Source organism: Adiantum capillus-veneris, chromosome 30 (assembly GCF_014529385.1).
Source record: "Adiantum capillus-veneris isolate H3 chromosome 30, ASM1452938v2, whole genome shotgun sequence".
Taxonomy (NCBI): domain Eukaryota; kingdom Viridiplantae; phylum Streptophyta; class Polypodiopsida; order Polypodiales; family Pteridaceae; genus Adiantum; species Adiantum capillus-veneris.
Window position 1 is genome coordinate 52,698,454 of NC_140960.1, and position 21,006 is coordinate 52,719,459.

Here is a 21,006-nt window from a genome sequence, read left to right on the forward strand (position 1 = left end):
GAACTCCTTGCAGTTCTACATGCCTTAGACTCATGGAAGCACTATTTATTGGGGACTCCTTTCATTCTGCGAACGGATCACCAAAGTCTTAAGTACTTCATGATGCAGACCAAGCTCTCTGACAAACAAATGAGGTCGGCAAATTTCCTTTCGCAATTTCATTTTTATATTGCTCACATTGTTGGCAAGCATAATCAAGTAGCGGATGCACTCTGAAGACGGTCGAGAGTGAATGCGGTTTCCATAGCAACTCATAATGATCTATCTTCTATGATAGGTGAGTATGCTATTGATCCCGATTTTAGAGATGTGATTTCAGCCCTTGCACTAGGGAAGAAAGATAAACCATTTACTATACAAGATGGTTATCTTCTCTATGGCAATAGACTATACATTACTAGCTCACTACGTGAGAAAGTAATGTATGAATCTCCTGCTCCTCCTTATGCAGGGCATAGAGGGATTCAGTCTACCCTAAAGGGGATTGAAACATATTTCTATTGGCCTACCATGAAAGAAAACATACAGGAGTATGTTTCTAAATGTGTGGTATGCCAAAAGACGAAGTTTGATAGAGGGAAGCAACATGGATTGCTTCAACCTTTGCCAATCCCTAATTCACCATGGGAGAGCATATCCATGGAATTTATCTTTGGATTGCTTAAGTCTATCCATGGGAATACGGGAATATGGACGATGGAAGACAGGTTCAGTAAACAAGCTCATTTTATACCTGTCAAAAATACTATCAAACCCCATCCAATGGCAACCCTCTTCATTTCACAAATCTTCAAGTACCAGGGCTTGCCAATGTCCATAGTGTCGGATAGAGATCCTAGAATGACCAGTAATTTTTGGAAGGGTCTCTTTGAGAATTTAGGAACAAGACTAAACTTCTCTTCGGCCTATCACCCACAAACGGATGGCCAAAGTGAAATAGCTAACCTAACAATTCTCCATCTACTAAAGGCCTATGTAATGGAAGTAGATCAAAGATCCCAATGGGAGAAGTACTTACCCTTAGTGGAGTATGCCTACAATAACACTGTACATACTTCCACTGGAAAAGCACCTTTTGAGGTAATTGAGGGAAGATCAAAAAGTCCTTTGCTACTTAAGGTACACAGGAAGATCTTCGATGTAGATGAGTATAGCCGAGACCTACAAAAATATTTCCAAAAGATGCTATCTCTATCTCACAGCAAAGGCAAACGGCTGTTGCTGACAAGCACAGAAGAGCCCAAGCCTTTAAAGAAAATGATTGGGTCTTACTCAAATTTCCCAAGGCTTGATTAAGGCACACGACGGGCAAGAATCCTACGGGACACCAAAAGTACTATGCTAAGTTAGCAAAAAGGTACTATGGTCCCTTCCAGATTCTTAGGCCAATCAATGAGATGGCCTATCAACTCAAGTTGCCCAACCGTTGGCTCATACACAATTATTTCCATGTGAGCCTACTAAAGCCTTACAAAGGAGAGCCACCTCAAGAACCAACTATTGAAGACCCACCGGAGATCGAGGACCAAGAAGAGGTGTTGTAGCCCGAGTCCAATTCTCCGACATGAAGACAAGGTACTAAGAGGCGGTAAGACTATCCGACAATATCTTATTAAGTTTAAGAATTATCCTTTTGAAGATGCTAGATGGATGCAAGGCATTCAATTAAAGGATAACCTAAACCTTGTCAATGCTTACAATGCTTCCCTAGAGTAAGCAAATGTACAAATGTTAAAAATGAACAAAGTTTTTGTCTTATAAGACTCTCTTTTTCTTTATTGTGCACAAAAATGAAGTAGTATGCATGCTTAGATCAAGTTTGCGGAGACGACGTCTCTCGAACACCAAGTAGAGCTTGTCACTCTACTATGGAAGATGATAGGACTAATGTGCAGACATGCTTGTGGCAGCCTCAAGTTCTCAAGCGCCAAATGGACTAGTCATCCATTGTGGAATGATGTCGTAGGGTAACATAGGGATCCTCTACCCGCTAAGAAAAGGACTAATGAATATGCTTTATCTTCTCTACCCCATAGTCGAGGACGACTATGATTTCAAGAGAGAGGTAATGTCATAATAATCAATATCTAATTCTCTTAAATGCTTTTCTCATGTTACACTGATCATTTAATATGGGAAAGTGCCAAGGGAGAAAAAAGCTAGAAATTGGTTAAGCTAGCAAACTGGCCACAATAGAGATCCAAAGGAAGAAAAACAAGGATCCAAAGGGGGGGCCATCTATAAAAGAGCCATGTGCAACAATGGGCTTAAAAGACCCTAAGGTTCATCCCATTAAGACTTCCAAAATGCTAAGGTTCCAAAATTCAAAGGTTGTGTCCAAAGGTCAAACATTGGGGGAATTGGATGCTTTATGTGTGTCCCAAAAGTCTTTAGCAATCCCTACATAGGAGGGGGCGAGCCTTGCACATATATAGAGGATGAGAGAGAAACACACACACACACACACACACACACACACAAGCTCCCTTTACACAAAGGGAATGAGGGGCACATGCCAGCTCCCTAACCCAGATGCCCACAAGGTGTATTCAAATCCTATTGGATGGCCTTGGAGGTGGACCAATGAGAATTAGGCTAGAGTAAATCTAGTTTAATTAATTTAAAAACACTTAATAAAAGAACCAATGGGAATTAAGCTCTCTAGAAGACTATTGGACAGTCTCCCAAGGAGACCAATGAGCATTCAGCAGCCCAATGGCTTGCCTAATTCCTATTGGCCAAGAGGCAAAGGGATCCAATGAGAGTTTAGTTGAATTAAATAATTATCTAAAGCTCTCACAAAAGGGGAAAGGGGGACTCATGTTAGAAGGGTATTACTTATGCTGCTTAATTACCATTGGCTAAGCCTGGGGAGGTCCAATATGATTCTAGCAAGAGCAAATAGCAAGAGGGGTAACCAAGAGAGAGAGGGGACTGATTTTTGCAAGGCATTATCACACACACACTCACGCAATCTCATGTGTGAAGCAAAGAAGACTCTCTCTCCTTCTCAAGCTTTAATGGAAAGCTTATCACCTACTCCAAGCTTGTGAAAAGGGAGGCCTACACCAACAACTCTTTGCTTTGTGATGCAAATCCAAGCAAGAACCAAGCTTCAATGCATGCTCATCTCCTCTACCATGCTAATTACTAAGCTAAGCTATGCTAAAATGAGTGATTATGTGAGGAGATGTACATCTTTCTCGTAAGAATACTCCTTCCTCTCAATCTACTCTCATACCCCGTTAGTTCTCACCATCTTTGAAGGTGTGTGAGGTCTTGGGTCTGAGACCGTTAGGGAATTGATGTTGTGTTTGATAAGTGTTTTGCGTAGTGCATTAAAGTTTCCATCTTCATTGCACTATCTAGTATTGAAGGAACACAAGAAATTGTATTGTAAAATGTCTCTCTTGATGGGAGAAACCATAATACAAAGCCTTTTGGAAGGGGGACCGGCTCCATGCAAATCCGGTCCTCAATTGTTGTCAATTTCTTAATTTCTCTCTCTTTTGAAGTATTGTTCATGCTATGTAACTAGGTGTTATGCTTTTTGTTGCTCTCTCCACCCAAGCACTCTTGTTATTCTCATTAGGAAGCTATTCTGATAAAATGCTCACTATGTTCATGCTATTTTCCGCTACACACAAGTTACTAGACCATTAAATGTTATACCGTGTGTGTGTGTGGGTGGGGCGGGGGCAGGGGGGGGGGGGGGGGGGGGGGGGGGGGGGGGGGGGGGGGGGGGGCATGCATGCATGTGGGTGTGGATGTGCACGTGCGTATGCGTGTACATGTGCATGTGCGTCACGAGAAGTTTTGGACAAATTCTCACAGTAATTCCCACATTGCGACTTACCTCAACATCATGAGCTTTGGTGAGGGAGGCATTGCATACCTAGGTAGGTATGGGTGCCTCTTGAGCAAAAGCTCATGATGTCATGCATTGTATAAAAAACATTGTAAAAGACTCCGTTTTCCTACATGAGAAAAATTATAAATCTTCTTGTGTGTGTGTGTGTGTGTGTGTGTGTGTGTGTGTGATTGTTTCAGACAGAGCTAGTACATGTGCAAGCTTGAGTCACTTGGAGTTTGAGACCAGTAGAGACTCGAGAGCATTCACCCTTGGAATGTCAAAGAGAAATTCCAAAACGGTTCAAAAGTTTCATAAGTTTCTTACGTCAAAGAAACTAGTTTCTAGGCAACTCTGCTTGAGCCTGAAAATAAGTGAATATGCGATTAGGGTCTACGACCCTTCCTTGGCATGTTGTAGTGCATGAGTTCAATACTCTGTAATAAAATTCCCACTCTCACAGTCATATGTGTGTGGTGTGCGTGCATGCACACACACGCACGCGCACACATATGTAATAGTATCTTTAAACACTTTGTGTATAACTATATGCGTGCATGTGCCATGAGAATGTGTGTGTGTTGGGGGGGGGGGGGGGGGGGGGGGGGGGGCCTGCTAGGCTTTCCATGTGCATTTGTGAATGTGTTCTATAAACAACTAGGCTTATGTGGAAGCACAATCTGCTAAAGAGGAAATATTAGCACTGTACACAATAAGTTGTTGAGAAAAGTCTTGTCTCGTTTAAAAGAATAGGTTGCAAGGGTTTTTGGTGAAGTTGCAATTTTCAGCCGTCACCTCTCTCTCTCTCTCTCTCTCACACACACACACACGCACCAAACTAATAATGATTACAATCACATACACTATCCATCTTCAAGAAAATCATCCCGTAGGTCCAAATTTATTTCTAGAAGCTTGCATTTTTTTTCGATTGCCTTTGCATCATACATCAAAATCATACTAACTTGTATAATGACCTTAGCACGTCATGTTGTCTTGAGCAGAGTAAAGATCACTCATTAGTAGAATAAAAGGTCTCGGTCATTAGAAGAATAAATGGTAACCGAGACATCTTCAGTCTCAAGATTTAGGCTAAGAGAAGGGCTAGTTATATACAACAAAAATAACAAGTATGCAAGTGCAAGCGCAAAGCCAAACCTACTGTCAAATCTGCGAGTGATCACATCAACTACTTGTGATGGCGCATCTTCCTCTCCAATACCTGGATTAGGTCTAGAATTACCAACTTCCTCTCTTGATTGTCCACCTTGCTTTGTATTAATTATAGCAGGAGAACCACGAAAGTCTGCATCTTCCTCTCCTGCAATATTGTGATTAGGACTAGAATTACCAACTTGCGCTCTTGATTCTCCACCTTCCACTGTATTAATTATTGTAGGAGAACCACTAAAGTCAGTGGCAGCATTTGTTGTTGATGGTAAAACGCCTTCCTCTCCACTACTCTTTAATCTAGAAAAACTAGAGCGAGCAACCCACATCCTACATGCAATGGACAAAGAAGGAAACTTTAAGAACGAAGTAAACATAGTATGCACATGCTTGCATAATCAAAGGGAATCTAATTTGTGAAATGAAATTGTACCTTTGTATCTTAAATTTTAAATTGAACCCTTTCTATATGTTCTATGCAGGGATGAACCCTTTCTATATGTTTTATGCAGGGATGAACCTTCAGAAAATAACACTGTCTGCTGCGAATCTGCCTCCACAGGGATTTTTAAATAACCCTACACTAAAATGTGTGTGTGTGTCTTGTGTCGCATGCCACTGGCCTGTTGTACGAGTGGAGCTGATGCGTGAGGAGGTGGGGTGGAGTCTACTACTCTATAGTGAAATCACAGCAGGTGGTGGCCGGAGGTTGGACAACTTGGGCGGAGCAGTCTCTCTCCATCTCCCTCTCTTGCACGTATGATACTAGTGAAGGGGATAGGAGGAGGGTCTCATGTGCAGAGGAGGATGTTAGGGGCTGCATGTAAAGTGGCATGTACACCAACAGTAGAGGACGATAGAAAAGGGGGCGAGGGGGGTGCAAGCCTGGTCGCAGGGCGAGCTGGCATGTGGGGCGATGGAAGGGAGACTAGGAGGGGGTGCACGGCAGGCAGAGAGATTGCGGAGAGGAGATCAGGGTGATGTGGAAGGTCCCTGTGTAAGACCAAGTGACGGTAGTAAAGCAAGGGTGGCTGAGGCGGGTGTTGCTTTGTGCACCCGTGAGCAGCACTTGTGCACGCGAGGTTTGCGAGGTGTAGAGCTGGGGGAGGGCGAGAGAGGTGTGAGCAGAGGGCGGGGGAGGAGATACATGCAGGAGGGGTGCGAATATCAAGTAAGCCACTAAGTAAGTAAGTAAGTATACCTAGGAAATGCATCCTAGGTATCTCTTTTTATTAACCAACTTGAGACTTGTAAGCCCTTGAGTTACTTATGAATGCTTAGGATCAGTGTTTGAGAAAAATGTGTCTCAGCTAGCTTAATATCATGCCATTTTCAATTTCAAAAATGCCCGCTGAAGGCAAGGGGAAAAGGAGAAATTCGACCCTAAAATAGAGAAAATTAGTGTAAAAACCCCAAAAATAAACCTAATTTTCTAAGGTTTCCTTCAAGAAAGGGAATTTTGTATGTTTGGAAAAATGATTTTTCATTCATATGCAAGTAACAAATGGACGTAGTCGCTTAAGGCATTCAAAAAGTATCAGTGAAAGTGGGTCGTGACTTACCTATTCATGAAAAGGCTTTCCGTGGCAATAAACAACTGAACATATAATGACACCAGGAATAGAAACGAATAAGGAGCCACGTCAGTGTAAACTGCAGGAGTTTCCACTGAAGCTTGCAGGGCAGTTAGAGCAATTATCGAGGGCGCCACCAAACTAAGACGCCCAAATAATTCTTTAGGATGCAAACCAAATGCTGTAAATGACAAGGCCACACATGCCAATGTGGGCAACACAAGCTTTGAAAAATAGTACCTGTAAGAAAAAAAAGTTATGTTCACAAGAAAATCCATACACATACATACTTTCTAATTTCCCATGTGTGTTGGGGCATGCATGCATGTGGGTGTGCATGTAGAGACTTGAGAGCATTCACCCTTGGAATGTCGAAGAGAAATTCCAAAACGGTTCAAAAATTTCATAAGTTTCCTACGTCGCAGAAACTAGTTTCTAGACAACTCTGCTTGAGCCTGAAAATAAGTGAATATGCGATTAGGGTCTACGACCCTTCCTTGGCATGTTGTAGTGCATGAGTTCAATACTGTGTAATAAAATTCCCTCTCTCACGGTCATATATGTGTGGTGTGCATGTATGCACACACACATGCGTGCACACACATATGTAATAGTATCTTTAAACACTTTGTGTATAACTATATGCGTGCGAAGCAAGATTGACGAACAGGAATTTCGCTCGCTACTGCCCCCCCCCCCCCCCCCCCCCCGGCTGCCTCCCGTCCCCGCCTGCCCTTGCGCGCATCTGCCCAGCCCAGCCCGCCCCGCCTGCCCTTGAGCGCAGCAGCCCGCTGCCCTCACCTCGCGCTGCCCCCCAGCCCGTCCACTGTCCCCTTCTCACGCCTCGGGTCAGTGGGGATTGGTTTAGATAGAGTGTGGAGTACTCAGGTCTCCCGAACCAGTGCTTCATTTGCAGACAGATTGGCCACCTAGCGAAGGCCTGTCCACGGAGGAAGCCATGACCTGCACCTCAGCCTCAGCCCCAGCCTGCCAAGGCTGGGCCACAGCCACAGCCAGCGGCACAACGCACAGATTCAGAGCCACCCTCCGAGCCTGGGACTCCAGCGGAGGAGGGGTGGCAGCAGGCCCGTGGCCGTCAACGCCAGGGGCCACAGCACGACAGCCTGGCACACAGAGTGGCCCTCAGGTGCCTACTCAGCAGCAGTGGGTTCCCACGGGGAACCGCTTTGGTCCTCTTGAGCAGGAGGAGCCCCCTGCGCCAACCTCCACCTCCACTTCACCCTCGCCAGCCGCCCCCCCTTCAGAGTTCCCCTCCTCCTCCTCATCCTCCCCCTCGCCCTCTGCTCCCGTCCACTCCCCACCTCGCCCCTCTACCTCTGTCGCCCCACCCCGCTTTTCCTCCCCTCCGCCCCCCCCAGCTCCTTCTCCCCCCCCTCCTGCTCAATTTCCACAGTCGACTCAGGAGAGTGGTCCCTCGTCGGCGGCTAGGAGATCTCTTGGCAACGCCTTTGCCACGAGTCGCCTAGCAAGAGAGGGTCAGCCCTTCTTGCGGCCCCCTCTGCAGATTCAGACATCTTCCCTTGCAGCTATCCCTCATGGTCTGACGAGCATCGACCTCCGATGCCGCTGGGATTTCTTTGACTACGGGTTCACTCGCTTTCTCAGCGATTCCGCAGCACACCACGAGGCAGCCTGCTTCAGGGTCCATGCTTTGTTCCTCGCCGCTAGGGGGACAGAGGCCTTGGACTCAGCAGTTGGTTTCTCCTTTCCCCTCTATGGTAGGACCGAGGCAGAGTGGTCCCTCGACTCAGTGGTGGGATGGTTGCATACACAGGTTCTCGAGTTCTCTCACCACATGGGAGAACTTGGAGTTACAGATTTGTTGCAGACTTTGTGGCCACTGGCCAAGTTTGCGGTGACACCCCCAGACTCAACAGGATGTAGGCACATTGTGGTGTACTTTTTTGCTGATACGCAATGTTTGCCTTGCTATGTATACATTCATGAGGACTCCTGGACAGAGGAGGTTGCTTTACGCACGGCTCGCTCTGCTTGGGCATGGGCTAGGCACTCACTGCAGTCTCGCCTATCTAGAAGACGCTCGGATGCGGATTACTCCCCATCCAAGCCAGCCTCGAAGATAGCCCATCTTGCTGTTGCGGCAGATCTGTTCTCTCTCGCTCCCCATGAGGATCGTCTCGTGGAACGTACAGGGACTTGGTGGACCCCAGTTTCAACGACAGCGGGGCCGATTGCGTCAGGAGCTTCAGCGTTGCCTTGTGGGAGGAGAGATTGATCTCCTTATGCTTCAGGAGCACCATCTGTCTGAGAGCCGCATTCGGCAATGTGGTCAGATTTTGCGTGGACGATATGATACCTTTTGGTCATCTGCTTTTGGACCTGGAGGCATCCAAGGTGGGGTATGTATGACTATTTCGGACTCATTGCAACAGGCCATTGTGGGCAGAGGGAGTATTGTGCCAGGCAGGGCTTAGTGGATTACTATGCAGGTTCAAGGTGGCCTTGTGGGCTTCCTGAACATCTATGCGCCCAATGTGGCGAGTGCTCGTGCAGAGTTTTGGTCACAGATTGTTGAGTCTTTGCCACAGGCTGACCATTGGTGTGTAGGAGGGGACTTCAACATGTTGAAGGACCCTTCTGACAGGATTGGAGGCAGCCATGCTACTGTGCATGGAGTCGAGTTAGCAGCTTGGGAGAGGTTGTGTATGACTTTGAGGGTCTCGGATACATGGCAGCACTCTGGCTTTGTGAGGCCTCCAGAGAGTCTTGCCTTCTCTAGATCGGACCGCAGAGTGGGAGGAGTGAATCTATCGCGGATAGATCGCTTCTACACTAGTGACCACTTCAATGACTTGGGGGGATCAGTGGGCATCCTGGCAAGGACATCCTTCTCAGACCATGCACCAGTGATCCTCACCGTGGCAGATAAGCAGAGGAGCCCGAGCACGATGCTTCGCATCCCAGAGCGGGTCTTGTTGGACTCACTCGGAGAGAGGGTAGAGGCTCTCTGGACAGAGGGCATGGACAGCCAGGCTCTACCTGCAGACAGACTGGCCTTAGGCCTAGCTCAGCTTAGCCACTTTTTTCTCCAGGAGTCTCTGGCTCGATGGGCTGCAGCGAGAGAGGAGGAGCAGCGTCTCAGACGAGGCATTGCTTCACTACAGAGGATGCAGGAGCAGCATCCAAACAGTCCATGGTTGGAGGAGCAGTTACAACAAGCTCGACAGGAGCTTGCTTGCACAGAGGAGAGGCGTCATGAGTTTGCCTTTCATCGACAGGCATCTCAGTGGACTCAGGTGGGTGACAAAGTGATTGGTGCTTTTTTTGAGACAGTGGGACCTCGGCACTCGCATGCCAAGGTCAATCAGTTGAGGAGACCCGATGGGTCAGTTGTTTGTGAGCCCGAGGATATGCGTGCAGTTGCTACTGACTTTTACGGTGAGTTACTGTCGGCTGAGCCCTAGTCAGAGCGGCAGGATGCATGCAGGGAGCAGGTTTGAGCACAGATGCCTTGTCTTGTGACTGAGGAGATGCGCCAAAGGCTAGAAATGCCTCTTCAGCTTGAGGAGCTGCACACGGCTCTTAGGGCCCTCCTCGTGGTAGTTGTCCACGTGAGGATGGGCTGACTCCCAGCTTCTTCATGGAGTACTGGGACCTGCTTGGCCCAGATCTTTGTAGTGCCTTTCAGTACATTCTGCACACATGAGTGATGCCGGATAGCATGAGTGAGGGCCTGATTTACCTCATTCCAAAGGAGGGTGGCTCCTTGGATGAGATTCCACAGTGGCGCCCTATCACCATCCTCAACTCAACCTACAAAATTCTTGCCAAGGCTCTGAGTCTGAGGATTCAGGCACTTTTGGAGAGCCTTATACATGGGACTTAGACAGGTTTTGTCAAGGAACGCAGTATCCTTGACAACATCTTCACTTTCTGGGAGGTTTCTACCCTGGCAGGGCTCCGTGGGGAGGACCTTCTTCTCGATTTTGAGAAGGCATACGACAGAGTTGACTGGGACTTTCTAGAGGGCACTCTACGCAGGATGGGCTTCTCAGATGCTTGGATCAGAGGGGTGTCAGCTTTGTACAGACAGGCTCACAGTCAGGTGCTTTTGGCAGGAGGTAGAGGTGAGCACTTCATGCTCACACGATCGGTCAGACAGGCTTGTCCTCTTGCCCCCTTTCTCTTTCTGTTCTATGCGGAGGCGATGAGCACATTTTTGGTGTCAGAGCAGGTTGGTCTGAGGGGCTTAGCACTCCCTATACGGGGAGATGAGCTTCTGGACGCTGAGTTTGCCGACGACTCAGCCTTGTACTTAGAGGGCCAGGAGGCCAATCTACAGAGATGTGAGCAGGCTTTGGAGACCTTCTGCTGTGCATCAGGCGCACTGATCAACTGGAGAAAGACAGTGGCTTTCTCGGTTGGTAGTGCTCCTGTGCCAGATTGGATGCCAGGAGAGGGTTTCAGGTGGATTCCCCCAGGGATTGCAGTTCGGTACTTGGGTTGTCAGGTTGGTTTGGACTTGTCCCCCGAGCAGCAGAGTGCTCCTCTTCTCCTGTCCATCAGGAGAAAGCTATTACATTGGAGCTCAGCACGACTAGAGGTTCTCATTTCAATCAAGGCCTGCTCAGAGATTGTCCCAGCCCTGTTCTTTGAGCTTCAGAGTGGGGGACGATTACAGTGAGTTGTAGTAGAGGCCCCGCAGGTAGCAGAGTGTTGTTTCCAGAGGATCCGAGTTGTGGGCATTTGTGGGAGGACTTGCGTCATAGACCCTGACCCAGCAGCTCTTGAGACTGGACACTGGAGGCTATGGGCTTGGGAGTGTTGTCCACTGGCACGAGTACAGTGGGATCCTGGTGAGTGGCTATGGAGGGACCCCTTCTCTTCTGCAGACCACCCAGGAGTCCCCTTCTTTCAGTACACAGTTCGGCTTGGACATCATATACTTGCAGCAAAGAGAGAGGCCCGCCCCGCTGCAGCACGTCGTTGGCAGGAGGAGGGCCTCACAGTCGAGTTCTTGGCAACCTTTTGGCAGAGGCTGTGGGACTCCAGACAGCCGAGGCGCGTCACTTTGTTTCACTGGCTGGTTGCACACAAAGCCACAGCAGTAGGGAGCTAGCTTGTGCGGCCGCATGTGCAACCTGTGACCAGTTGGTGGAGAGTCAGCGTCATTGTCTTTGGGACTGTCCCTCGGCCCAGCAGGTGTGGCTACGAGTTCTTCGGCTGATGCCTGCCCTCTCCACGGCTCGACAGTACACTTGGGGGGCAGCGGCTTGGTCCACCCTCACGGGCCCGGCACTTCAGTTTGAGCTATCTTCCACCAGCAGGATGATAGTGATGTAGGGGGGCGACCTACACTCCAGCTTGCTACAGAGCTTACTCCACAGGAGTGGTGCAGTGAGAGAGAGGAGTGTTGGGAGCTCATCAGTGGCCTGACACTTTGGTTCATCTGGCGGGCCCGCTGTTTCCGCATCTTTGAGGCTCGCCCTGTGCCACCAACAGAGACTGTTCGTGACCTTTGGCTACAGCTGATCCATACTCTCAGAGGACAGCTTGAGGGACTACAGGGTAGCTCCGACCGCATGCGAGGCTTTCCTTCGACTCTGGCGCCCTAGGCCTTTCTATTGTCCACCTGTGTGGCTCTTCCCTCCTCCCATCTCTTGATTTAGCCTCATTGTATATATGTTGTTTTTTCATTGGGAGAGTCTCCCCATCATGCTTGTTGTAGCCCTCTCTTGCAGAGGTGGATGTAGCCCTATGGGCAGTTTTCATTAACTAATAGAAGGACCTTTTTCTCGGGAAAAAAAAAACTATATGCATGCATGTGCCATGGGGGGGGAGGCGGGGCATTCCATTTGCATTTGTGAATCTGTTCTACAAACAACTAGGTTTATGTGGAAGCACAATCTGCTAAAGAGGAAATATTAGCACTGTGTGATGAGATACTTACCATGGAAATCTTTGGATAAGGATGGTAACTCGTATACCAGGTGTTGTTAGGTTGGCTAGTGCACTAATAGCACATGGAAACCAAATCTTGGTTGTACTTTCGCGTTTTTGAAGGTTTAAAAGATTGAAAGATCTCCTGATATTCTCATCTGAGGTGGAGAAACGAGAAGCAATGTTGTTTGTTATCTTCAGGAAAGCATCACTATGGATCTCCTTGCTCCATGCAAATTCCTTGCCATTCTGTTCGATGCATGTATTGTAATGCTCAAGAGTATAGTTCACTCTCTCAGCGTACAACTTTTCCCAGCGAGTCGTAAAACTGTCCATGTCCAATGGATTTGTCATTTCTTTGTTTTCATCAACAAAACTATCTTCTATAAAGACACACTTTAGATTTTCTTTAGAAAACGCATCAAGTATTTCTTTGCTTTGGCTGACATATCCTTTCTGTGAGTCTTGCAGCTTTGATAATAAGATATCTTGTGTCAAGAATGTTTCCTTCCATGCTTCGATCATGCCACATGTGCTTGATAATGTGATTTTCTTCAAAGTCCAGCCCCAAATTTTCCTCACTACATGAATGGCAACGTACATTAAAAATATAGCACCAACATGTGTTTGTGTGTGTGTCGGGGTGTGTGTGCGGGGGAATCCATTCACACAAGAAGATTTAAAATTTTTCTTATGCATGCGTAGGAAAACGGAGTCTTTTCATACAATGAATAACATCATGAACTTCTGCTCAAGAGGCACCACACACCGATCCCCCCCACCAGGCCGGTGGTCCCCTGCACCCAATCGTACCGAGCTAGATCTGTAGTGCCTCCTTCACAGAAGCTCATGATGTTGAGGTAAGTCACAATGTGGGAATTATTGTGAGAATTTGTCCAAAACTTCTTGTGAATTACTATGTTTCAACCTGCTGCCCTGCGACTTATGTTACTTCTTTGTAGTTTGTATGCTCATAGGATCAAACCTTAAACCTTGTTCCAATTAGTAGGCATTTTAGATTACTCACATTAAAGTCATCCTTACTGTGCACATTGATTCCCCTTTCGAAAAAACTTACCACTAATACTTACTTGGGGAGAGCTCTAGATCGTTGACGCCTTTTCCAACCTTCTGTTTCTGTAAATGCCATGCACTATACTTCTTCTTTGAGGAGAGCTCTACATCGTTGCTGCCTTCTCCAACCTTTTGTTTCAATAAGCCTTTTGTAAGTTGAAGCCATGTCCTGCTGGAATAAGGGTTGAGGACATCGATGGTAAGACTCTGAACATCAAATGGAAAGTAGCTCAAGTCCATCTCACTTGCACATGTAGCATCCACATTGAGGTACCACAATCTTCTCCAGAAGCATTGAGGATCATTCTCGTTAGCGGCTTCTATGCATTTGTCGAGTGACAAAAAATTTCCCATGGATGTGTATATGGATGGCACGGGAGTAGATGATTGGATTGCATTCAATTCACATCCTGGCAGACGAAGGGGGGGCACCCACACATTGTCGCAACATGACTCTAATTGGGGGTTGTTATCACAACGAAACTTACACTTGCCATCCACATCCATTTCAGTTGAACCTTGATCCAAGTAATCATACCAATGAAATATCATTTGAATTTCGGCCTACAATCACAAGAAGTTTTGGACAAATTCTCATAATAATTCCCACATTGTGACTTACTTCAACGTAGCTTTTTGTAAGGGAGGCACCACATACCTAGCTAGGTACACCGGGGCCCGTGGTCCCCTAGCCCCAATTGTACCTAGCTAGGTATGCGGTGCCTCTCGAACAAAAGCTCATGATGTTTTGCATTGTATGAAAAACACGAAAAAAAACTCCTTTTTCCTACATGAGAAAAATTCTAAATCTTCTTGTGAATACAAGGGTGCATTTGAATACTTAGTTTCAGTGCATCTAGATCTCACACACACACACACACACACTCACACACACACCCACAATAGAATATATTCAACCTGGAAAGAGCCACCGGAGGGGTCGATGGCCTTGAGTTCCAGAAGCCGGAGGTCGAACAGCACCAACTTCATGGCGTAGCCCTGCTGGCAGAGGGTGTCAAGAGGGCTGGTGCCGTCCAAGGGGGGGACGTAGGAGACAAAGGGGTCGCTGCTGTTGATGCAGGCGCCCACATCCAACAGCCTGGTCAAGTTCGCATTGCCTGCAAATGCCGATATTCTCCCTGGAAAGACGCGCCTAGTGCCAGCCAAACCCACATTCACCATGTTTTGCTGGGCGCCACAATATCCTGGCAGGCCCATTAATGATATTACTATGAAGACTAGCGGCAGCTGCACCCGTAGTGCATTTAAATTAGCCTGCGCCTTGCCGGCCGGCAGCTGCTGCAGTAAGACGTCCTCCCCACGTCTATATAAAATTTGAGCAATCATCAGATCCGCCTTCTACGCTAAACCAATGCCTGCGCTGATAATGCCACGGCAACCTGCGCAGATATCATGGCCAGCCAGATGTATTTATGTGCCCCGAGACTCCCCCCCCCGCCCCCCAAACACACCCATCCACCGTGGTCCCATGCGCATACAGGAAAAACACACAGAAACCTCCACAAGACGATTAGGATTTTTTCTCACTTTAGTTCTGTAAAAAGAAATGCTTTGTTTGTGGAAAAAGAAATGCTTTAACATTGGTACTAAATACACACTTTAGTGTCCTTTTTTTTGACAAATTTAAACTAAATGCTAGGAGAAATCTATAAAGCATTTCAAGAAATCCTTTTCCAAGCTTATAATATGTTAGTCAAAGTATGTATAAATATTATAATCCTCCACTTTTGTACAAAAACTCATTAGGAACTACACTCATGAAAAGCACCTAGGCAAAACAACAGTTGACAATTGACGTTTCTCTAAAATTCGTACCCTAGTCTAAGAAAATAAACAAGTTGCCTACAATAATCTAGGGTAATTACTTATAACATTTTTGCAAGTCTCACATGAAAGAAAATTCCTTTATAATTCAAATTAAATGTATAAAGTCGTGTGGGCGCGATATGCAACTTTCATGGATTCAATTAATGGCAATGGAAAACATGATGTTCATGTAAATTCACATTGTATTATGCTACATATGTACTAGCTCTACCACTTCATTACTTAAGGTGATACTATTTTGAGGTTTATATGCAAGCTACATTTGGTGAATTGAGTCATGTGGCAAAAATTGCACGTGCTAAAATTCTCATTCTTAACTCATCAAATATTAGCCTACAATTTGAGTCCACTCTTTAAATTTCTCATTCAACTTAGTCATTTGTATGCAAATACTCCATATGGACACAATTGGGGAATTTATATGCATGCTTTCATAGGTTTTTGATAGAATGTTGGTTTTGCAAGATATTTTGGAGTACAATTGTTTTTAAAACGAGCGTAAATTACAAGAAGAGTGGGAGTTTGAAACCTCTAAAAACATCTAGTTGATTGGTCCTGGCATATGGATATATTGTAGACCTTAACATTTTTCCCATAACCTCATCATGTAGGTGAAAGGGGCTTTGAAAGGCCAAAATTTACCTCTTTGTAGCATTTTCAAGATTTTGATTTTTTGCATGTAGCATAATTTGGTGTGAGATCTAAGTTATGAAGCGCGAGTTCTTGTTATAATAAGTGTTTTTCAATCCAAAAACCTTGAAAACTATGGAAAATCTTGTTTTGATAAGGAGCTAGATTCATTTTATAGAAATTTTGTTTAAACTACACTAAAATTTTAAGATTTTTTCATCTTAAACTTATCACCATACTCCTACTATTGCATTCATTTTGATATGAACAAAATTTGACTAAGTTTTTCTAGGGTATGAGCATGACATGTAAATCGTGTTTCTAGCTTCAACAAATACTTATGCCAAGTTAGTTCAAAAACATGACACTTTAGTGTCTCAGGACACTTCAGTAAGCATAATGGAAGATGCTCTTTGATAATTGGAAAATGATCTTTGAGAGGGGGCAAGCCACGTGGAGGGCATGCCCTTGTTCTCTCTCTCTCTCTCTCTCTCTCTCTCTTTCTCTCTCTCTCTCTCTCTCATAAGCGAGGCAAGCATGCAGGTTCGCTGCTCCTCGAAACCCCAATGGTCTCTCAACCTCTCTCTTAACACTGCTCTCTCAGCGTCACTCTCTCTTTGCTACAGCAGCATCCATTGCATTGAAGCTCATATGCAATCCCTCAAACTCAAGCTCCCATGGTTGTTGGTGGCACTAATCAAGCTCCTATGGGCGACGGTGTTGAATCTTGGGCGAGCGACAATAGGTCAAAGGGGAGGAAGGTGCAGGCTGAAAGGGGAATGGAAAGACTCCCGGATTCGAATCTAGGTTAATCATACATGAGAAAAGATTCACACGTTTATTCACTATTGGAGCCACACTAGCCCAACCATTGTAATACACCCATTAAAATACCCGTTGTAATTTTTTCGCTCAATATTTTTTATGATTATCCGGATTGTAAACCTTTTGTAAAAGAGGTCAAGACGCTAATGTGTTTCCAAGTTGTAAACATATTGAGCAAAATCTCTTGTGAGCTCGGGGGGTTCACTATGTGTAAAACTACCATATCACGTGCATTCAAGACATGTTTGTAAAACCCCTTATTTGTGAATTTTGTTAGGAATATAATGTACCCTTTTCTTTTAAAATCTGTAAGTTTTTTTCAAATTTGAAAAAATAATACCCTTCTGTATATATATTTCTGTAAGTTTCAAGAACTTTAAATACCCTTCTGTTGAACTCATGTGATAGGTTACATTTTTATTAGGTGATCTCCCCGGGCTTGTGAGAAGGTTGTAAATATTTTGTGAACTTAAGTGCCCTAAGTATAAAGGTCAGTCAGTGTTTGTAGTTTCAAAAACACATAATTATTATTTTTTAAATGTGTCTCTGTTTCGTATGAGTACTGAGAGAGAGAGAGAGAGAGAGAGAGAGAGAGAGAGAGAGAGAGAGAGAGAGTCTGTGCATCCTATCTTTATCGCTACGCGTTTCTCCCTCAGTGTATTCACAAACCGGCTTATCCATCACGGTAGCCTCGTTGAGAGCTATACACTCATTATCAACATTCACGCCAAGGTGTTGGTTGCGAGCACTCTCCCCGTCGCGAGCTTAATCCGCTTGTAAGTTTAGCAAGTGATGTTTGTTTTCTACATTCAAGTACTTTCTGGAAAGGGGACAAGAAGAGCTACGTGTAGGTGTTAACACATTTCACTTTCACGTACTTTCAGAATGTGACTTGCGTCTCTATCACATTTGCAGAGAAAGGGGTTACGGTTAGATTTTTGGTGCTACTAAGCTCCTCGATTGGTGTGTCCTAGTGAAGGATAGTGCCTAGCGAGTTTGGTGTGATTCCGAGTTATCTAGTAGTGTTGATATTTTTGTGAGCTTCAGCGGTTATGGTTAGTTCAGACAAGTTGTAGATGAGTGATTTGTACATTGCAAAGTGCGTATGAGTAGGTCGGTCTTAGCCTGAGAATCTAGCGGGATTGCCTTCGTGCACCTACGGGTTAGTCGTGTCCTTGGATGACAAGTATATTGTCAGGGTTGTGCTTGCGAGTATGAGCAGGTGTGAGTAGCCCCCTACAACATTGGCGTCGTTGCCGGGGACACAAGAGCTTAAGTAGGAGGACCTACATCACTTGTGTGATGGTTAGTTTACTCTAGTTCACTATAGAGAGTATTAATTTCAGCTAGGGTCTGAAAGAGGGTATCCTGTGGTCTAGCGGATATCTAGGAAGCGAGTGTCTTGTCGAGGGTCTGCGACTAGGTAGAAATAGTTAGGATAGATTAGGAGATTGAGTTAGAGTGATTTTGGATTTTGTTTGATGTTTGGTTGTCGATAGTTTGTGGATTGTGGTTAAAGCTCGAAAAAGTTCAGAAGAAAAGAGTAAAGTGAGAAGAGGGGGTTGTCTTCTGACTACCAAAACAAAAGCCAACCACCCACATGACACTTAGAATTTTAGGTAGAGTAGGAATCTGATTTTGATCTAGTGCTTGAGAAAATGCTAAATCTGCAGGAAAACGGAAGGAAACAAGGGTTGTTGGAAAAAACGCTAATTGAGTCGTCAAGGACCAAAATTGAATGTAACTCCAATTGGAGTGAAACTTGGTGAGCAATGCCTTAAGAAAGGGGAGAACCCAAATTAGCAAGAACAGTTGAAAGATAGTGTCCAGATAGGCTTTGTCCACTCTATCGCGATAGAGTCACTACTGCATGGTAGAAGTGGAATTTGCAAGAAAGCTTTGGACCAAAGATTTAGTGGCTTATCAAGAGTAAGCACACCAACTTGAAAGTGTTTGGACTTCAAGAAGTCACCCAAATTACCCATCAAGTGTTCTAAGTTGGAATTCTAAGAATTTTTTGAATTAGGGACCAAACCAAAATTTCAAATCTTTTGAAACTTGATGTACATGAGCTACAGAGGGTAGGGAACACATCTGTCAAGAGAAGGTGGGGAAAAAGTGTAGTTTGAACCCTGCTACCACTCTATCGTGACAGAGTGAGGAAAGATTGTTTGGAGAATCCCTTGGGGCATAGCATGGTTACCATATACATGTGGTAGGGATGTGTGTGAACACACTAGGACCACCGGGGCATTTTTTTCTTCTTTAGGAGGTTTTTTCCCCCGTGCATTGTATATACGCCATCACTCTAGGGCTATCCATCTTTCCATTTCACACTAAGTAACACACTCTCTATTGTGTGCCTTGAGCTTCCTTCATCTTCTCCAAGCTGTGTGCATTTCCTTGCAACCCTAATTCCAACAATTGGTATCAGAGCAGGTTGCGTCCTCCCGAGCTTAGTCGCCAGCAGCTCCAGCACACGACTGCTCACTTTCTTTGATTTTTGTGAGCTTTGGTGAGCTTTCGCATGTCTACAAGAATTTCGGTTAAGCTTGTAGAGCTTAGTTTGCTCAGATTTCTGATTCGGGCTCATTTCGGCCTCCGTTTCCACTACAGCCAGGTCTGTGAAGGCAATTTTGCCATTTTGTGCAGAATTTTTATCAGTGCCAAATACTGCATAACAGGTCCCATACAGTCTACTATGGGTTGTGCTATATAGCGCGTGCTGGTCTCACTTAGTTTCTCCTCATTTCAGATAGTTTTCACATCAAGTGCATGCATTTTCCATGGCTGACAACAACACAGATGTGTTCAAGATGTTTGCTGTTGAGGATAGATTGGATGGGGACAATTACCCTATGTGGGCTTACATGATGAAACATGTTCTTGTGTCAAAGGGCATCTGGAATATTGTGCAGGGCATTGATGTACGTCCTGGTTCTGAGGATGTAGGCGATGTTGCAGGTCTTGCTGCTATTAGAGTTGTTTTGTCTACGGCAGAACAAGTTCGTTGGGATGTAAAGGATGCGAAGGCTCATGCATTGATTGCGTTGTCTGTGAAGCGCACCATTACTTCTCATATTCGTTCAACGAAATTTGCAAAACAAGCTTGGGATATTCTAGCAAGTCTTTATGCAAGCCGCAACGAGGCTAAAATTGCTTTGCTACGTAAAGAGTTGGAATTGAAGATTATGCAGGCGAAAGATGATATGGACACTTTCCTTGATGGTTTCAAGGATATCAATGAGTAACTTATTTCTACAGGTGAAGTTATTTCATAGAGTTCCCTTGTGCAGGCTGTTCTTGATGCCTTACCAGATTCTTACCAGACTTTTGCTAGTACTTGGAGACTTATGACCCAAGGAAATCCTAAAGTTGTCAAGTTTGATGCATTATGCACATTGCTGCTACAAGAGTCACTTTCCAAAAAAAACAAGACTAGGCAGCGTGCAGTTGAACAGGCTTTTTATTGCTTCTCAAAGAAAGGGTGATAACAGCAATGCATCCACTTATTATGGTTCTGCTGTGAGTGGCAAAAATTATGTTCCTAATACTTCTGCTGGCAACAATTCGTCTGGAAATTCTGGTGATAAGGGCAAAAAGAAGATGCATTGCCATTATTGCAAAGCTAATGATCACTTGATCAAGAAGTGTCCTAAGTTGAAGGCCAAAGAGGCTAAGAAGAAAGAGGGTGGTTCCACTGCAAATGCTAGCTCCACTACAAATGCAGCCATTGTTGAGTCTTTTGTGAAAGGAGACTGTGATGTTGATGTTGATGCAGAATGGGCTTTTAGGGCAGAGTGCACTTACAATCCTGATGTCCACGATGCATGCATGTCAGTTGCTACAGATTCACATGTGTGGTATTTCGATAGTGGTGCTACAAAGCACATTTCAATGGGAATTCAGTCACTTGTGCCAACAATGCCTCTTATCCGGTTCAGGGAGTTGGAAAGATTGTGCTTATTGCTGCAAATGGCAATTCTTTCACACTTGTTGATGCACTTTATGTACCTGGGATCAAGAAGAATCTTTTGTCTGTATCTGCACTTACTAGACTTGGACTTGTAGTCAAATTTATGGATGACAGATATACATTTCATGATCTCAATT

The 21,006-nt window shown here is 45.2% G+C and overlaps 1 protein-coding gene across 1 annotated transcript; it reads right to left on the reverse strand.

The window, feature by feature from the left end:
* Window positions 1-4,728: 4,728 nt before the first annotated feature.
* Window positions 4,729-15,011, reverse strand: LOC147417957 (uncharacterized). The gene is made up of 5 exons (XM_086507312.1): window positions 14,509-15,011; window positions 13,608-14,154; window positions 12,527-13,097; window positions 6,583-6,834; window positions 4,729-5,350 (listed from the first exon to the last, which is right to left on the reverse strand). The coding sequence occupies exons 1-5, from the start codon at window positions 14,935-14,937 to the stop codon at window positions 4,870-4,872; spliced, it is 2,280 nt and encodes a 759-aa protein (XP_086363438.1). The 5' UTR covers window positions 14,938-15,011; the 3' UTR covers window positions 4,729-4,869.
* Window positions 15,012-21,006: the final 5,995 nt, after the last annotated feature.

What these genes read in the sequence shown, in the direction of transcription:
- LOC147417957 (XM_086507312.1), bottom strand. Translation starts at nt 14,937, where the DNA reads ATGATTGCTCAAATTTTATATAGACGTGGGGAGGACGTCTTACTGCAG. An exon ending in CGATCTAGAGCTCTCCCCAA is followed by an intron (nt 13,098 to 13,607) that starts GTAAGTATTAGT and finishes CCATTCATGTAG; the next exon opens with TGAGGAAAATTTGGGGCTGG. An exon ending in GAAAGCCTTTTCATGAATAG is followed by an intron (nt 5,351 to 6,582) that starts GTAAGTCACGAC and finishes CATTGCATGTAG; the next exon opens with GATGTGGGTTGCTCGCTCTA.